We start from the raw sequence: 19,787 nt of genomic DNA on the forward strand, positions 1-19,787 counted from the left end.
TGTATATACAAATGATAAATGAAAGTGAAAAAAAACATTAGAAATTTTAGCAGTGAGTCAAAATAAAAATATTAGAATCCTTAAAGTTCACACTGTCTGATTTATACTATGTTAAAAATCTCAGAACCTGCGATTTAAGTCCGTTTGAGAACGTGTGATTGCATAAAGCTGTGTTACAGATAATGACAGAAAGAACTGCATCCTTGTCAGTGTGTCTTGTATGTCCAGATGCATGAGCATCAGTGTCACTAAGGCTGAGTTATGGCTAAAATCTTGACAATGGACAGTTATCTCTGACAGCATCAGAATTTTGGGTGCAGACATTTTACAAATAGAGTGAAGGTCTGAAAATACTAATGAAGAAGTATTGGGAAAAGATAAAGAGAATAAGAGATAAGAGAATCAGAGCCAGTGAGTAAGAATCCCCAAGTGGTGAAATTCTCAATCACTCTATTCCCAAGTCTCAACGGCCAAGTGTGCTTTGCCCATAGTTACCATAGGAACGCTGAGCCTCACACAAGCTTACCACACTCGCTTGCACATCCAGTGAGCTCTCAGCAGACCACCATGTACTATAGAACCTCAGAAGCCACATGCACACAGGCCTCATAATTTGAACTGGTCAGTGAAATACACGTTTTACACACATTTTATCGTTAAACACCATCCAGCTCTAATAATACTTTGGATAATCAAAAAAGCACTACATCAAGGCTTCTAGTTACTTTACATTTCAATTTTTTTCACAAAAAAGTATGCAATAAGAACTAGTATTTTCTTTATGTTAGACCTCCTGAATAGGACAATCTAAAGATATTAAATATTATAAAACACAATAAACTACATTAAATAAATTTGTAGACAGACCTAAATGTTATATTGTTCTACCTGCACAACGCCTCTCTAAAGAGACTGCCTAAGACAGACAGATCTGAATATCATTACTTGAAAACCTTCTGCTACAATAACTTAATTTGAAATGTTTTTTGCAAGTGAGCCTAAATCATTGATTGATATTTTTTTGATTGCTGTTTAGTTTTAATTTAATTGCTGTACCACAAAACAAGAGTTTGCAATAATTTTCAGTCACAACCAAAAAGTGCTGCCAAAGGGAATTTCTCTATACATGCCACCACAAACAGCAACATAAAAAATAATGGATGCAGTCTAATAGGATAAAATATAATAATTAAATATACAAATGGTAAAAAAAAATCATTAACAGTCTCACATATTTGAAACAATTTATCATAGGATTTAACCTGCTATTTTTCTAGCATCCTGCCGCAGCTGTGTTGCGATACTAATATTAGCTTGTATTTAAACAAGTGGCGAGGAGTGAAGAGTGTCATAGCCAGGGCTCTCAACTCTCACGCACTGACCGTGTGACACACACATTTCACTGACTTCACACGCTCACACGCAACACATGGCATATCTCACGCATAAAAATAACAAAGCCCATATGGGCTGCGGATGATCCGTTCATAGCTCTGTCCATCCAGAGCTCAGTCTAAAACCTGCCTTCTGCGGAGCTGTTTCAGCTTCTTTCACAGCTTGTGGCCATCAGTATTTATTCCTGCTGCAGTTCATGTTAAGAGAGAAGCAGGAAGAGCAATCAGAGTTATAAATGATTTTGGTCTTAACCAGTGGTGAAAGTAAGCGGGTACCGTCCGGTACTGCGTATACAGGAGGGGAGGGGGGAGAGCGGCTGCCAGATAAAGCCTTCATACGAAACCAGTCATGGCTGCAAACTGGATCAGAAAACAGTCCTGCTAACCATATGCAGTCTAAAATGCCATTTAGTCTGTTTATAAGTTTCGTTTTTATTAATTCTGCATTTTTTAACTACATGTGCTGTGTTTCTGTGCCTCAACGCTCTTACTGCTCCTTTCCCCTCCTTTCCCTCGGACAAGGTTGCTTTTATCAGCGGTCACCATTCAAAACGTGAATCACTACGTTTGATGTCCTTACACCGTAGTAAAATGTGCCAGTTAAAGTCAATAGGAGTGTTAGTAGCTGTGCTTCATGCTCTTTTGTTTTTGACAACACAGAACTAGTGGTGCTTCGGTGGGCATGCTGTCTTGCGCTTTAATTCAGGTGCGCGTAATTACGTTACCTGTAATTTTAGGTGCGCACTTTTAAGGGTCATGTTAAGGAACTTGTAACATTAGCGGCTTTAGCTCAGACCCGTCATTCCTCCTCTTCCCTCTAAAGGAGCTCTTTACACTCTTTATTTATGCATTTTTCCCACTGTTTATTCCTCACATTCAGCGCACCAATGGGGGTAAAATCCGTCCACCTCAAAGCCTTAACCCGATATCATTAAGTATAAATTATGCTCTCTTTTTTTCTACCGTCACTTAGGAACCACTGAGGCACAGAATTTGAAAAGCTGCACCTATACTCATCAATTCTGGGGTTGCAATGCATAAAAAGTGCAATATTTCCTATAGGATTCCACCGTTAAGACTATTAGTGGGCTAAAAGCGAAGCAGAAAGTCATTATTCCGTCCGCTCCAACCACAAACAAAACGCACTCAGAGAACAACTTAAAACTCAGCCTTCGGCTTTCGTAATTACGCACCAGAGCGCCCTGTGCCATAGAAGAGATTTGTCTGGTCAGCGCGGGGACTGAGATGAGAAACCTGTCACTGTAAAGGTGACGACAAAGGTTATAAACTGTAACAGGCTAGAAGTTCATGGAGCTGAAAAGAGGGAAAACATTAGAGGCTGGATCATGTGTAAAGACGCAGCGTGATCCCCTGTGTGCTTTAAGTGTTGCAGCCGAAGGGAAAATGTCGGACCATATAGGCTTGATGAGCCGAAAATGAGCATAATCTCACTCTTAACTTTAACTTAACTTTTGATAAAAGTTAAGAGGTCTGGTCATAGGTAACATTTTTGTTACCATCCCTGATGATGAAATATGTAATTTCTTGTGGAAGATTGTTTTGTAGTATCTGTGAAATCTCTCACCATCAACAAAGGGGAATGCGATCATAATAGCCCTCACATATCAAGCTAATGTTTTTTTTTATGAAACTAAGAAGCTAAACCTAAATCTCATGATACTAATTTACCGAAACCAATCCTAGGTATCAAGAAAAGAAGGTGCTTCAAATGCTATAGCTTTTGTAAGAAACTCAAATGTTTACTGAACCATATAATTACATGTTTCTAAACATGCAATTACAGATTGTGAAGGGTTGAGCTGCTTGCCTGAAATAAGAACATCCAAATTTGATTCTATCTGTCTCATCTCCTGCCCTCCCACACGCAGTAACCCAGTCTCCTGCTTGCTAGTCAATTATCACCAGCAGCTATTTCAAGTGTTACATTGGGCATGTTTCAGTTCACTGAAAGGAAAGAGACTGAATGCATAGAAAGAAATTTAACAAAGTGGATCTTCTGTTGGGTGTGATGAAGTTCCCAACAGAGAACTGTTTCAATATATATAGGCACATTGAATGTTATTGTTTACATCTGGGTATTTTGTGTATGTGCACAACATTGGAGGGCAAAAAGACGATTACCAGTCATAACTGCGCTGACGTGAACGGAATGAAACCTGGAGTTATGGGTTATTAATTTATATCATCTTTGTGCAAAGGATCGCTAAAGGTACACAGCAAAGCTAACTGTAAAGCTTCCAGACCCATTTCAAAAAGCTGACAATGTGTGGTTCATCAGCCTTCAGAATTGGCTGCCGGTTCAGTATGAGTACATTTACAACTATCTTATCAACACACCTGGGCTTTACACAGCAGAGGCAATGAAGGCATAGAAGTAATTAGAACGCTAAAACTTTTTTGTGTCTGGACATGTTGGGCAGATATTTTACCACAGCAATGATCGCATGAATGCAGTGTGCTTCTTGAAATGTGCTGTGATGCCATTGCAGAAGATAGCTTACAAGATAAAAACATGTATATATGGAGTTTAATGGCCTTCTAAAAGTTGCTGTGTATCTGATGAATATAGCTGATTCTAGTGTTCCATGCTAACTATGCTAGTAGTAGCAGTGGCTTTGGGCAATAGCTGACTATTTAGAAAAGTTTAAATGTTCTTATTATACAATGTTATTTAAACTTAAGCATACCTCCTGTGAAGTGAACTGAGCAGATTTTATCATGAGACTTTGGCTGGATCATCCAGTCGAACTCTCTTCATGGCTATTAAGCATTGCTTTTGCCTTATTTCATCAGCTGGAAACCTATAACATTTTACATTACTGTTTTTCTTTCGTCTATTTGTGCACCCTACATCGCTGCATGTGTTAACCATACTGATGAGATTATATGTCACACACACATTTAAGATTTAGTGCAACAACTTGACAGCAAAAAGGCAGTTATTGTTAGCAAGTGTACAAGTGTACTACAAGAGGCGAGGCGAGGCGAGGCGAGGCGTACTACAAGCAAGTGTAGTTTTTTTGCCCTCCAGCAGGAAGCTAGGGGGCGGGATCTTGCATGTGGGATGTCACATTTCAACATGTCTCTACCTCTGCTTTTCTTCAGCCCCCAGATAAGGAAGGTGGCCTACCCAAGCAAGTTGGAAACAAGACTGAATGCGGACTCTTGGGATTGGTCATGGACTTGAAACGAGATTACCAGCCAATAAGAAACCAGATCCCAGAGGAGAAGCTTTACAAAGTGTACACCTTCAACTCCGTGAGAAAATCTATGAGCACTGTAGTCAAACTTCCTGATGGGAGCTTCCGAATGTACAGCAAGGGAGCCTCTGAAATTGTACTTAAGAAGTAAGTCTGGTATTTATACGCTTTGCATGAAAAATAAGCCTGTTGGAAAGCCTATTTATTTATTTTTAAATGCTGCCATATTTGTAAGGAAAATGCATTTCTTGGTTCGACAGCATGTGAGTTACACTTGCCAAAAGTCGTCCTTGCCAATGCCAAATAGCAATTTTTTCTATTTATTCTTGTAATTTGTTGAACTTGATAATTAAAGTTTTTGAAGAAACAAGACATATTTTAACAATGTATTTATTTAATAAACAGGGGACTCTTTAGTTTGTGGGAGAACTGTACATAAATATAACAGCCTTACACCAGCTTGATGAGGGATGTCACCCATTCTTTGAACAGCATTTATCACAAGTTTTAGTTATCAGGCTCCTCTCCTGTGGAACCAACTCCCAGTTTTGATCTGTGAGGCAGACACCCTGTCTACTTTTAAGACTAAGGCTTAAAACTTTCTTTTTTGACAAAGCTTATAGTTAAAGTGGCTTAGCTTACCCTGAGCTATCTCTAAAGGGTTTGCTGCTATAGGCTTAGTTTGCTGGAGGACAGCAGGGTCTAATTTTCTCTCTCTGCTGAGTTTATTTGCTTTTTATGTATGCTGAGATTTCAGTGGAGTTTTAAAATTTTACTGGATGTGTAATATTGTGTGATTGCAGAAATAGGGAGCGAGATGACATCTTGCCCATTAATATTTTTTACTTATTTAATAATTTATCAAAATATTAGGTGAAGGATGATATGTAAATTCAACACATAGAATGTTTGTCCCCGGCACTATGTTGGGATGTTTTAAGGTTTTTCTTATTTAAGTTTTTGTCTGTATTTTCCATGCCCTATGATTGATTTTAGTCAGTGTGGTTTGCCATCTCTCTGTATCATTTTTTTCTCTTTTTCAATAATCCATGTCTATTAGGTATATTAGCCATGTTGTCATTGTGCAGCGTTTTGGGAGCATGTCGTGATTTTCTGGAAAAAGACCAGGATGTAAACGTTCATCTGCACACCATCAGCAGGATGCATCTAATTTACAATCCACCACAAAACCCAAACCCTGTTCTCCTGGTAGGGCTGTTTATCTCAAGCTTGGGTTCGGTACCGTAGGCCTGAGGGTCCTTTGGAGTATCTTTGCTGCTTCGCCAATGTTTCACCAGGTACCACTTTTTCTGTGAAGGGGGTCATGGGGCGATAGTGGCATAGAGGTTAGCGGGTTTGTCTTGCAATTGTCATGTTGCCGGTTCAATCCCCTGCTCTGACTGTCTCCATCGTTGTGTCCTTGGACAAGACACTTCACCTGTATTGCCTACTGGCGGTGGTCAGAGGGCCTGGTGGCGCCGTTATATGGAAGCCTTGCCTCTTTACCTTACCATTTATAACCCCGAGTGCACCACTGCTGTTGCCTTCACCTGGCTCTTCCCTGAGCCCTTGGTATTTGTCCACTTTCTCATGTTCCTTTTTACTGAGGGGATGGCCGCATCGATCAGAACAGCTGACCTCTGGGGCTTGTCAATTATCACAATTTACATTTGCTTGGCCATTATCATTTTGTAAGTCTGTATCTGGAAGTCCCACGGGATCTCAGCTCAGTTATTTTCCACCACCTTAGGTGGTGACTTCCACTTTGACCTAGGGATTTCCACTTTGTATTCCAGACAGATGTTTCGGAAAACTATACCATCTACTTGGTTATGGTTCCATGCATTTCTTACCTGCCAGTGTCTTACACCCTGTTGTGAGATGCTACATTGCTTGTGGGGCCACTTTGCACAGCCTGCACCTGGAGATCTAGATCTCTATTGCTATGATTCTCAAGACTTGCTTCTGTGCTGCCATAATCAGAGCTTCTTTGCTGGCCCTCTCTGAGCATTGGTAGAATTTGGTCATATCAGCCACATCTTCTATCTGCCAGTGGGACATTCCATGGAGGCTTATTTTTCTCCCATGATGGTTCCTGCAGCTCTTCCTCTTCTAATTAGCATTGTCTGAGACGTTCACTGAGCGCTATATCTCTTGAGGCCATCCTCTCAGTATTGTTGAAGCTTGGATGTTTCGTCTTTGATAGCTGCTCTAATGCTCACTAGTCCTCTGCCTTCTTCTGTGCTCTTAGTTGGTAAAGTTCTGCATTTTATAGCTTAGTTATATACTTTTACAAAACAGACAAATTTAAGGTTTTGCCATATTTTACCTTATTTGTTTCAGATGCAGTCACATTCTGAATGAAGTTGGTGAACCCAGAGTTTTTCGGCCACGAGACAAGGATGAGATGGTGAAGAAGGTGATTGAACCCATGGCATGTGAGGGTCTGAGGACCATCTGTGTGGCGTACCGCGACTTTCCCAGTGATCCTGAGCCCAAGTGGGATGATGAGAACAACATCCTCAGTAACCTTATAGCCATCTGTGTTGTAGGAATCGAGGATCCTGTCAGACCAGAGGTAGGAGCATAAGAAATATGTTCATAAGAGAAGAGTGGATGTTTGGAAATTGATCTGTGTAATCAGGGATGGACGGACGGATGTTTTAAACCTTTTACTCCATGGGGAAACTATGAAAATGTAAATAAATCAGTTATTAGTTATTACAAAGGGGTTTGATAAACTTATCTTAAATTTTTTTTTTGAAATTACTGAAGTGCTGGATTTGTGTACAGTGCATTAGCCGACCTTCTTTGGCACAATTCCAATGATGGTACACAAAAGTGGGATCCTAACTCAGTACTGCATTATTAAAACCCTTTTATCTTTTTTCCATCTCGCTCATCACTCGGAAACAACGGCTTTTACTTTTACCTTGCCCCAGCATGTTTTTTCCTTTCCACCTCCTATTTTATTGTAAGGCCTGAATTTCACCTTCTTCTGATTGTTCTTGTTCTTTTTGCTTTCATTTCCACCCACTGTTCTTCATTCAGTTGTGATGTTTTTTCTTTTTCTGTATTAAGTTATATAACTATTTGTGCCAACTTAGGACAAAAAGAAAAATCAATAGAAAAGAAAATATACATAAACTGAGAAATAATAAAACTATCGAAAAAATCGAATTCCTTTGTAGGAATTTGTGTTTTTTCCATGTTTGTGTAAATTTACCTAATAAAATAAAACATTAAAATATACTGTAAAACAAGGATTGCTCATCAAGAATCTAGGACTTTTTGCTAAAATGTTCTCATATTTGTCTTCTCTTCAGGTTATCAAATCTGTCTCGAATTCTGAAAGTTTGTATAATTTTCTTAAATTATAAGTAGTGCAATCTCTGACATTCTCAAAAACAATTGTATTTTTCGGTTCATAAGTCACATCAGATTATAAGGCGCACCATGAATTTACGTGTCTCTGTGTGTCTTTGTCCACATATAAGACGCACACAGATTATAAGCCGCATTGCATATTTTTCCCAAGTGTGAAATATCACTCCGTCCCTCCGGTAGGATGACCAGACGTCCCCAACTTCTGGGGACTGTCCCAGTTTTGGATGACCTGTCCCCGCCAAAAGCTGTCCCCGGAAATGTCCCTGATTTAGGGTATCATGATGGAGTAAAAACGTTACTCGTAACAAGAGGTATTTACCCGGTCCTGCCGCTGTTCTGATGTAGTAGAACTTTGCTGGACGCACCTTCCCTGCCCCGTCGGCATTGCAGTTCAGACAAACCAAACCAACCCCCAGGCAGGGATTTTGTGCTTAAGAAAATCAGAGACGTCTCCAGTGTTCATTAGAGAAATCAAATCAGGTCACCTTACACAGCTCTCTCCTGAGAGGGAGATCTATCCGTCTTCTGCCAGGAGGACAGAGTAGTTGGACTACACTGCCCTGTTTTTAACATAAGGCCAAAATAAATGGAACTTTTATACTGAATTAACTTACTTGGTTTATTGTTAAAAGCGCTCTGGGTGTGGGCTGCCTTACATGAATGCACATCTAGTTTAGACATTACATTCAGGCAGTCTTATAGACAGCTCAAGGGTCCTGTCACGGGCCGATCCATAGACATAATATAAGAGTAGACGCGTCATTGGGCGGGTTCTGCCTATGCTGCGATGCGTAGAGCGTCCGCCATCTTAAATGTGGCAAATCTGCAGTTACTCAGTCACTTAAACAGTATCAGAGGGACTTTAATCTCTGAATATACTTTGTATTCGTAGTATTTATTTTTTGTAATATTACAAGTTTATTTTCGTATCCCTTTAGCTTCATTCTCCTGAATTTATTCTCCTAAAGAATAAAAATAATTAAAATAATCTAACCTGGCCCTATTACTCCAGGAGTGAAATAATTCTGCAAACTGTGATTATTCTGGAAATGTTCCCCCTTAATTCTCATAATATGATGTTTTTATCATAACATTGTCACTTTTGTGTTTGTTAGTTAATTTTAACTTTAGGACTTTTTTTCTCATATTATTAATTTTACCTCTTTAATACTCACCCAAAAAGTCTGTTCCTAAAGGTTCACATGTGACACGGTTTTATGAAATAATGAAGACCACAATGTTTAGATTTAACAAATTGATCCTTATATTCATAACACACACACACACACATATATATATATATATATATATATATATATATATATATATATATATATATATATATATATATGCGTGTGTGTGTGTGTATTTATTGCAGCACAGGAATGAGGCATCTTCTCTGATCCACGTTCACAATAACAGAACTCAACTTTTTTCCGCCACATACAATATGGCGGTGACGATGACGTGCGAACCTGCGCTCTATGACGCGTCTACGTATATATATGTCTGTGGCCCGATCAGGTAGTGACACAGTGTACCGTAATGCTCCGAATATCCATTGTGCGGAGCGGCTTTTTAACTGATTTTCAGCACATTATATCACATAAAATCGGTCAGTAAACACATCGGTAATCATATTTAAGGCACACTGGATTATAAATTGCACCATCAATATTTGACATAATTTAAGGATTTTAAGTGTGCCTTATAGTCTGAAAAATAAAGTAAAAGTAGTTCAGGGAAATAATTTACTCTAGTACCATTTTTCTGTTTTGTCTTTTAAAGATTTTCTTCCTCTGAAAAAAAGGCCACACATCCTAGTAAACATTATTTATTTGTTATAAGCATCTAATCTCTGAATTTCATGTTCTTTTAATTCCTGGCTTCTGTAAATGGGTGCTCCTGAGAGGAAGGACTAAGGGAGAAACAGGGATATAAAGAGAAACAGAGACTTAGACAGATAAATAGATTAGAAATAAGATTGATGTAGGAGTGGAGGAGGAGGGGGGAGATGGGTAAAGAGAAATGAAGGAGAGGGAAACTGTAACCAGATCCATATCAGGTGCTCAAGAGGCTTGTTTTTCAGTATAACATCTAGAATTCTATTGCCCTCTTTTGTCAGGTCAGACTGCATTTTCAATAAGCATGCACTCTTTTCGTTCTCTCCTCTCTCAAATGGCAAGTCAAGTAGAGCGGTGGGAAAACAACTCTAAGAGTAATAAAAATGACAAACAGCAGCCTAAAATCCTGATAAGAATGGCATAGTAATAATAGAAAGAAAAAGGGATTCAACTGTAATATCTAGCTCCAGTATTTTATTTTAAGATGTTGCTTAATGTATTCATTCATAGGGTAATTAAAATGACTTCTAATTATCTAAATTGTTGTGTTATTTGTAAACAATGCACTTGACACAGTTACAAACCTCACTCAGGCCTAGTCCACACAGGGCTGGATAGCTGGGAAAGCGAATACATTTTTATGTGGTTAGGCCACTTATCCACACATAAACTCCCCTTTACATCTCAATAAATTAATAATTCTGAAAACTCCAGTCAAAATGGAGATTTCTGAAAAATGTTTTTGTGCCTGCCTGTGTACATTAAATTTTTTTTGAAAATTACTTTTTGGGTCCGGCGCATTTGTCTGTGACAAATAATGTCAGGCTGATATCACACATGTGACGTTATATTGGACAAATTCACTGCTACTAAATCAACAGCGTCTCCAGTCGTTTATTTTTTAAATGATGTTATCTCGGCACTACACAGCATTTCCTGTCTTCACTTCGGTATCGAGACTTCAAAGTAAAAGCATACGTGGAACATTTTAAAATTACAGTTTCCGACACTTCTTGCTTCTTTGGTTTTACAAGCCCAGGTACTCCAATACGTCAAGGTGCAAAGGAGAAAGAGCGCTTGGAGGTCAGCAGTTTTACACCTACTCTCTCTCCCACTATAGAGGCACAATAATGTTCAACATTACCATTATTTTGAAGGACTGACTGGCTGACATAGGTTTTAGCTTTGCAGTGCACTGCCCCCCCTATGCATCTGGCATGTTTAAAACAACGCTCAGTGGTGAATTTGTACTGGTTTGTGTGGATGAAAACTTTTCTAACAACTATATTGTATTCAATATTATTTTAAAAAAATATGTAAAGAAGATATTGTTTTTGTACAGACCTGGTTACATGTGCCTAACTTGTATTTTGAATCATTACGTAGTAACAGCCATCTGCCTTGTATTTTATTTTCATTCACCCTTAAGATGTCCTTTTAAATCCACATTACATTTGTCCCTAATGACAAAAAAGTCAGCTTCCCAAAAACTACTGAAAAATATATATCAATGTTTTTCCACTTTAATCTAGTTATTCTTATAAAATTGGTTTAGCCTAAGCTATTTATATCAATATTCATAATAATTTGGAAGTTTTAACCATTTCAAATCCCAGTATGCCATACCAAAAACACAAAGTAGTAAAGTAATTTCAATATAATACATTTCTAGAGGTATTTGAATGTTATCCTTATTAGATCCTATTATTAGGTTGCTGCCTGTCAACGACTGGCAGCAACATAGAATTTAAGGCTTTGTTATTGATAATATTGCCACTCAAGGTCCTAAGTACAAATATTATATTACAATTATATTTGGAGGAATTTTTACTGTTTATATGTTTACATAGTCCCTCTGTTATGTATGTTTTTTCCTACCATCCATTATTTCTACCCACTTGTCCGTTCAGGGTCACAGTCAAAGGGTGAGAGGCATGGTATACCCTGGATGGTTTACCTGTCCATCACAGGGTAACACAGTGACACGCCGGACAAACAACCATGCGCACACACAGCTAAGGGCAATTCAGAGAGACCAATTCATCTAAAAGTCATGTTTTTGGACTGTGGGAAGAAGCTGGAGTACCCAGAGAGAGCCCACACATGCACAGGGAGAACAAGCTAACTCCATGCAAAAAGACCACAAGCCGGGGTTTAACCCTAACAACTTGCCTTGCACTTGCTGCAAGACAGTGTAACAACTTCCCCACTTTGCATTTTTTTTAATGTAAATAAAAATTATTTCTCTAATTTTCAACATAAACAGTGATATACACTTATCCCAATAGCAAGGCCCCTTGCAAAGCCTTGTTTTAAAATAATTACTCAATAGCACAGCATACACTACCACTCTAAAGTTTGGGGTCATCCAAAAAATGTCATGTTTTTCCAAGAAAACTCACATTTTATTAATCAAATGAGATTTAAAAATAATAAGAAAATATGGTCAATTGATATTGATAAGGTTTGAAACAGTGATTTATACTTAAAATAATTATTTTGCCCTTCAAACTTTGCTTTCTTCAAAGAATCAACCCTTTGCAGCAAATACAGCCTTGCAGACATTTGGTATTCTTGCTGTTAATTTGTTGAGGTAATCTGAGGAAATCTCACCCCATGCTTCCTGAAGCACCTCCCACACGTTGGATTGGTTTATTGGACGCTTCTTATGCACCACACAGTCAAGCTGCTCCCCTAATAGCTCAATAAGGTTGAGATCTTGGGACTGTGCTGGCCACACCATAATAGGCAAATTACCAGCTGAGTACTTCTTACCTAAATAGTTCTTGCATAGTTTGGAGTTATGCTTTGGGTTGTTGTCTTGCAGAACAAAAATTGGTTTCAATTGAACACTGTTCACAGGATATGGCATAGTGTTGCAAAATGGAGTGATAGCTTTTCTTATTGAATTATACCTTTTACCCTGTGCAAATCTTCCTCTTTACCAGCACCAAAGCATCCCCAGACCATCAGGTTTCCCCCACCAGATGGCATCAAGCACTCCTCCAGCATCATTTAATTTGTTCTGCATCTCACAAATGTTGTTGTTTATTATCCAACACCTCAAACTTGGATTCCTCTGTCGATAACACCGTTTTCTAAACTCCCTCTGCCCAGTGTTTGTGTTCTTTTGTCCATATCTTTTCCTTTTGTTGGCTAGTCTTGGAAACGGCTTTTTCTTTGCTACCCTGCCTAGAAAGCTAGCATCCTGGAATTGCCTCTTCACTGTTGACGTTCAGACTGGTTTTGCGAGTACCATTTAATGTAGTTGCCAGTTGAGGATCTGTGAGGAGACTCTGATGTGCTTATCCTCTTGCTTAGTTGTGCACTGGAACACCAATTATTCCTATTCTGCTTAGAGGCAGTTTGCGCTGTTCTTTGAAATGAGTAGTGCACACCGTTATATGAGATCTTCAGTTTCGTGGCAGTTTTTGCTCATAAAATAGCCATCATTTCTCAGAACAAGAATAGACTGAGGAGTTTCAGTAGAAAGTTATATTTTTCCGGGTATTTTAAGACTTTAATTGAACGCACAAATGCTGAGGCTCCAGATACTCAACTAGCCAAAGGAAGACCAATTGTATTGCTTCTTTAATCAGTACAACAGTTTTCAGCTGTGCTAACATGATTGTACAACATAACATAATGAACTTGAATTGGCTAACAGGCTACGCTATTGGAACACAGGGGTAATGGTTGCTGAAAATGGGTCTCTGTATACCTATGTAGATATTCCCAAAAGAAATGGACATTTTGTGCTATAACATTGACATGTCCAGACTATATTTTAGATTAATTTCAAAAATGTATTTAGATTGAAGAAAATAGTGCATTTTATTTGAACATTTCTAAGTTAACCCAGACTTTTGAGTGTTGGTGTACATACAAACATTTTAATTCGTCTATTTTTGAGAACAATTTTACAGTTTTTAAAACAAATTTGAGCGAGCCTTAGAAAATTCAGCATAGCCAAAATGGCTTGCCAGTAAAAAAAAAGGCCCACAATGTTTCAAAGATTTTTGCAGGGGGACGTAGTGAGCTGCATTTGGCCCTTTTTATTTTAACTCATCAAAGACAAAATTCACATTAATGAATCCAAGAAAAGGGAACTTCTTCATATTTGCCAAATTATTGTAGGTTTTATTATTTAGGATTATTATTTTGCTACATATCAGTCAGATAAATGTTCTTGATAAACGTTCAACCTCCAGCTCATGGAAAACCTGCTGCACTTAATTGTACATAATTTGTTTAGAACATGTGCAGTAGAACATATCTGTTATTTATGTGTGCGTATCTATGCTGAAAACAGAAAAAACATAGAAAGTAGAGTCCTACATGTTTGTAAAAATCAATGTGGGCTCTCATTACTTTGTGTGCACACATTTGTTTATGTGTGGGTTTGGAGAGCAGCACGCTCCCACACTGACCTTTGCCAAGAAGAAGATGTATTTCTGAATTAATACTGTTTTGCAAGCTGTTGATAACACAGATTTTTCTCTGTGCCCTCTATGCACAATGTCTTATAACATTTAACCATTTAGACTCCTATTCACAGGGATAACATTTATATAGATAGACGTCGTTGCACATAGTGCTAATTAAAAGCGTAAAAGAAGAACAATAATTCTTGTCTAATATAATCAAATGTCCTGTAAGTTTACCTACCTGTATGCATATTTAAATTTTCATAAAACAATTTATAGTTTCCCTCAGGACCATATTGGATCTTTTGCTTACCAACTTGCAGCTTTACTGTTTTGCAGAGAGCTCATTTCAGCATTGAAGCTGTAAAACCAACTGTATCCACATCTATTTCTTCAAATTCTGACTTTAGTGTAAAGTGAAACCAGCACCATAAAATTATTATTATTATTTTTTTTTATATATCTATACGTTGTCAGAAGCACAACCGCAAAAACATTTTGTATGTGTCTGAAGTAAAACCAACTTTGTTGCTTCAAACAGAAATATACCAGTTCATGGCAGCTTTTAATCATTGATGTGTGCATCTTAATCTGTACAATATTTTTAGGTGCCCGATGCCATTCTGAAGTGCCAGCATGCAGGCATCACTGTACGCATGGTGACGGGCGACAACATAAACACGGCCAGAGCCATAGCCATCAAGTGTGGGATCATCCATCCAGGAGAGGATTTCCTCTGCATTGATGGCAAGGAGTTCAATAGGAGGATCCGTAATGAGAAAGGAGAGGTACAGGAGATGTTGTCACATTAATAGAGAGGGAGGGAATAAGAGACAGGTTAAAAAATAATAGAAATACATCTAAACTACAACCATTTGTGTGCATCATGCGTACGTGTTTAGGTGGAACAGGAGCGTATTGACAAGGTGTGGCCAAAGCTCAGAGTCCTGGCCAGATCATCCCCAACAGACAAACACACACTTGTCAAAGGTGGGTTAGTGAGATCATTTTTGTAAAATGGAATTTTGCATTAATTTAATTAGAACTTAGATTTTGTGAACTAGTTTTTTTTCATAATTTTTTTTGTTAAACTCTTCATTCATATAAGGTATCATGTGAACTGAATAGCTGAACTGTGCTGCATGCTCTGCTCTGTGTGTTTTGACAGGAATTATTGACAGCACTATGGCAGATCAGAGGCAGGTGGTGGCTGTGACAGGAGATGGCACCAACGATGGACCGGCTTTAAAGAAAGCCGATGTCGGGTTTGCAATGGTAATCAAACTAGCTTGGAATTGCTATTTGTTTGATCATTTTCTCTTTAAATAGATGCATTAATTTGAACCTGAGTGCAAAGAACATCTCCCAATGTATTTTTCATCACTGAATTATTTAGAATTTCTTCTCAAGAACTCTGCCTTATATTTGCTGCTTCAGAGCGCCCCCTAGTTGTTGATTAGAATCACACAGCTTAGGTTTGCTTAGTTTTGTCCATCATTTGTTTTTTTACAGATCAGCCTTAATACATTTGAATGTCCCTGAAAAGTTCTTTTTTATATATAAATCAAAAAATAAATTAATATCTTATGTATGTTTATTACACACAGAGTCCTTTATTTCAAATGTTAATTTATGTTTATTTTGATGATGATGGCTAAGATGATGTGACCATCTACCAGTGTTTGTTTTTTTATGACAGTTGTTACAGGAAAGCTGCAAAAGGACGAAACACAAAAGTACAATAGAATGAGAACAGAGGAGTCAATGTTTGCATTTAGAGAGGAACTACTCAGTCAAGATTGGGACTTAGTACACCAGGAGAAAAAAATAGATAAAGCTTACGAAACGTTCTTAAACTTTTTCAAATTTAGATATGATAAACACTGAAAGGTAGGTGTTCTGAGATCACAATGGTTTGCAGAATGCCTGCAAAAAAGATACACGCTACATAGAGAATTCATAGATGATTGAATGATAGAGACAGAAAATAGATATAAAAATATAAGAATAAGTAAACCAAATTTAAACAATTATAGTAAATAATTATATGAGAACAAAATAAATATTAAAGACCAATGGGATATGTTAAATAATGTTATTAGAAGATGATGCAAAGAAATTAATTATCCACAATATTTTACTAGCAACAACATAATTACTGAAGATATTGCTTTTCTCCCGTCCCCAGGGAAAGCATTTTTAAAATTGTCTCTGGTTAAAGAGTTGCTTAACACAAGGATTGTTACTCTTGCAGTCCATGTCCTGCTTACGTCTGTCTCAAGCCAGATTCCAGCCTTTGTAAATCTCTCCCTAACTCTTCAGTGGTCTTTGCTTCAGAATCCTGTCATGGCTGCAGGTGTCTCTGTTGCTGGTGTACCCTTTTCTAGAACATTTTTTCCTTCCACTCAATTTGCTTTTAATATACTTTAAGCACTCTGCGAAACTCCAGCTTCTTCAGCAATTATCTTATGTGCATTATGTGTCTTTACCCATGTATTACTGCTTCATTTAAACTGAATATTGTAAAATTGACATCACTGCTATTACTGTATGTTTTATTCATTACTTCTGAATAAAGTTTCAGGCTTGGATTAATACACCTAAGCAAGTGTTTTTCACTTTGCCATACCTGGTCTTGGAAGATGCATGCATTCCTGGATTTTGCTATTTAGCTTTTTCAGTCTTTAGAATAAGAAGTAGATCCTATAGTTCAAAATAACATACCGTATTTTTCAGACTATTAAGTTGCAGGATCGGTCAAATTATGAAAAAATTTGACCTAATATTCTAAAGAATATAGTACTTTCTGAAATTAGTGATGTCTTTTAATCTGTGTCAAATGTGATGCAAATTTTTTTTTAATCATCAAATTGTGTTTATCCCATTTCCTCTTTAAAAAAAAAATCCCATTCTAACTCCTTTCAGTTTGCATAATTAATGTAAGATTTATTTTTTTGCTCTTTCAGGGTATAGCTGGAACTGATGTGGCTAAGGAGGCATCAGACATTATTCTTACAGACGATAACTTCAGCAGCATTGTGAAGGCAGTTATGTGGGGCCGGAATGTATACGACAGCATTTCCAAGTTTCTTCAATTCCAGCTCACTGTCAATGTAGTGGCTGTCATAGTCGCTTTCACTGGAGCCTGCATCACACAGGTAAGAGGCAGTAAACAGATGTATCAACAGCCACTGGTGACAATAGCGTTCTGTGTGTTGGTATATTCCTGGTTGGGCTAGAATTATGTTGTTGTTTTCTAATCTGTAGTAAAGATCGGTAATGGAGTAATCAAGTGTCCTACAAAAATAAGTGAAATAATGTTTGCATGTTAGAATAAAGATAGTACTGGACTGTGGTGCGAAAAGGTTTACAGGATCCACTATATGTTTCCTGTTGTATTGGAGTTTTTCTGTTCTCAGTGGGAGTTTGCGCTTGATTTTCACAGGACTCTCCACTTAAAGCAGTGCAGATGTTGTGGGTTAACCTGATTATGGATACCTTTGCATCTCTGGCCCTGGCGACGGAGCCTCCCACAGAGTCCCTTTTGAAGAGAAAACCTTATGGTCGCAATAAGCCTCTGATCTCCAGCACTATGACCAAGAACATCCTGGGACATGCAGTCTATCAGCTCATTATCATCTTCACGCTGCTGTTTGTTGGTATGCCCAGTGCATTTGTTCCCAATAGTAGTGTGTGACAACAATTAAAAATTTTTATAAAGAGGTAATTTTATATTTGTATTCCCACCAGGCGAGATAATCTTTGACATTGACAGTGGTCGTAATGCTCCGCTCCACTCTCCTCCGTCTGAGCACTACACAATCATCTTCAACACATTTGTCATGATGCAGCTGTTCAATGAGATAAATGCTCGTAAAATACACGGAGAGAGGAACGTGTTTGACGGGATCTTCAGGAATCCAATTTTCTGCTCCATTGTTTTTGGCACATTTGCTGTACAGGTAACCAGCTGCAGATGTTTTATATTCTGTTAGTGGGTGTGTTTTATTTATTATACTTTCTTATTACACTATGGATATTTCATATCGCTAAACTTGAGCTGTGAATACATTTTTTTGTTTAATAGGGCAAAGTAATTTTTCTTTTTCTTACTGTGCTTCGTTTTGTGCAGATCGTGATTGTGCAGTTTGGGGGGAAGCCGTTCAGCTGTCAGCCTCTGGACCTGGAGAAGTGGATGTGGTGCGTTTTCCTGGGGCTGGGAGAGCTGGTCTGGGGACAGGTAACTCAAATGGAGTTTGGAATATTTTTTAAGAACTGCTTATTTTTAAGTTTTTGTGTTTTAACTATAAGTGCTCTTTCTTTTTTTGTTGTTTAGGTGATTGCCTCCATACCCAACAGCAATCTGCGTTTCCTGCGTCGGGCGGGCCAGTTAACTCAGAAAGATGAGCTACCAGAGGAGGATGTTAATGAAGATAATGAGGAGATTGACCATGCAGAGAGGGAGTTACGGAGAGGTCAAATTCTTTGGTTCAGAGGTCTAAATCGCATCCAGACTCAGGTAAAAATAACATTTCACTGTAAGATTTCTTGAGACTTAGGCGTTGGAAGAAATAATTTAACTTCCAGAAGTAGTTTTTGCTTCCTTTTACTTTTTTCATCCTTCACCATGGCACCTGTTTTCAGAAACAGGTGTGCAATTAATTTTTGTTTTCAAGAGATTGACACCAGAATAGAATGATTAAACTCATCAACTTCTAGACACTTTAATTATTAACCACCAATAAAGATCCAGTTTCGTTATAATAGTTGCAGAATATTTAGGACACTAATGCCACCAAGTTAAAGTCATTTTGTCTCAAGATAAAAAAATTTAGGAAAATGAAGATCCAACATTTCCTGGGTCGATGGAAGCACTGTGGACCAACGGAGGAGCAGAAAATAATCAATGAACTGTTGTCACTGTGATGAACTCTGAAGACCGGTATCACTGTGATAGCTAACACTATTCTGCCTTTGTGTTGAATTTGATTTCATTTCTCTAATGTGTCACTAGTGGTCCTGTGTGAAGCTATCCCACAACATGGTACGGTAACTGAAACAGCTAAACGCAATAAAAAAAAATCATTGCAGAGGCAAAGTTTTCTTTGCACAGGTGACTTTTAGATTCTATTATCTAATAAATCAAAAATATTTTTTTATTTACATTTTTAAAATTGTATTTGATCAAAACCAATAGTTTTTATGCTGTTCTTTCAGAGGTGTTTTCTAGACTTGACTGCTTTTTCACTTATTTTGTATCCAGTCTTTGCACATGACCATAACTAGGAAATTAGAAAAGTGGGCAGTTGGAAGACAAAATAAAAAGCGATCTAAAGCTATTGTCCATAATCCAGAAACCTAAATACTAATCTGAAAATAACCCAAAAAACCTGAGAGAGAACCTGACACATGGATTTAATGATGTACTTTATGCTGTTTTAAAATTAGCTTGTTGGTGCTAAAAAATAACTTCATAAATTAAACCAGTAAAATGAGAAGAAGGGATGTCTTTGT

General features: G+C 37.8%; 1 protein-coding gene across 17 annotated transcripts in view; it reads left to right on the forward strand.

Moving 5' to 3' along the window:
- atp2b2 (ATPase plasma membrane Ca2+ transporting 2) overlaps positions 1-19,787 on the forward strand; it is a 164,067-nt gene that overhangs the window by 136,767 nt on the left and 7,513 nt on the right. For all 17 annotated transcript variants that reach the window (XR_002428548.2, XR_004933596.1, XR_002428549.2 and 14 more), the window contains 10 exons: positions 4,521-4,762; positions 6,959-7,193; positions 14,882-15,061; positions 15,176-15,263; positions 15,442-15,548; positions 17,240-17,431; positions 17,719-17,932; positions 18,024-18,235; positions 18,406-18,513; positions 18,610-18,792. Coding sequence is in view for 12 of the 17 variants with exons in the window: in XM_021319887.2 (XP_021175562.2) it covers positions 4,521-4,762; positions 6,959-7,193; positions 14,882-15,061; positions 15,176-15,263; positions 15,442-15,548; positions 17,240-17,431; positions 17,719-17,932; positions 18,024-18,235; positions 18,406-18,513; positions 18,610-18,792 (1,761 nt within the window). In the remaining 5 variants the exon portion in view is untranslated. The remainder of the gene's footprint in view (positions 1-4,520; positions 4,763-6,958; positions 7,194-14,881; positions 15,062-15,175; positions 15,264-15,441; positions 15,549-17,239; positions 17,432-17,718; positions 17,933-18,023; positions 18,236-18,405; positions 18,514-18,609; positions 18,793-19,787) is intronic.

Source organism: Fundulus heteroclitus, chromosome 20, assembly GCF_011125445.2.
Source record: "Fundulus heteroclitus isolate FHET01 chromosome 20, MU-UCD_Fhet_4.1, whole genome shotgun sequence".
Taxonomy (NCBI): domain Eukaryota; kingdom Metazoa; phylum Chordata; class Actinopteri; order Cyprinodontiformes; family Fundulidae; genus Fundulus; species Fundulus heteroclitus.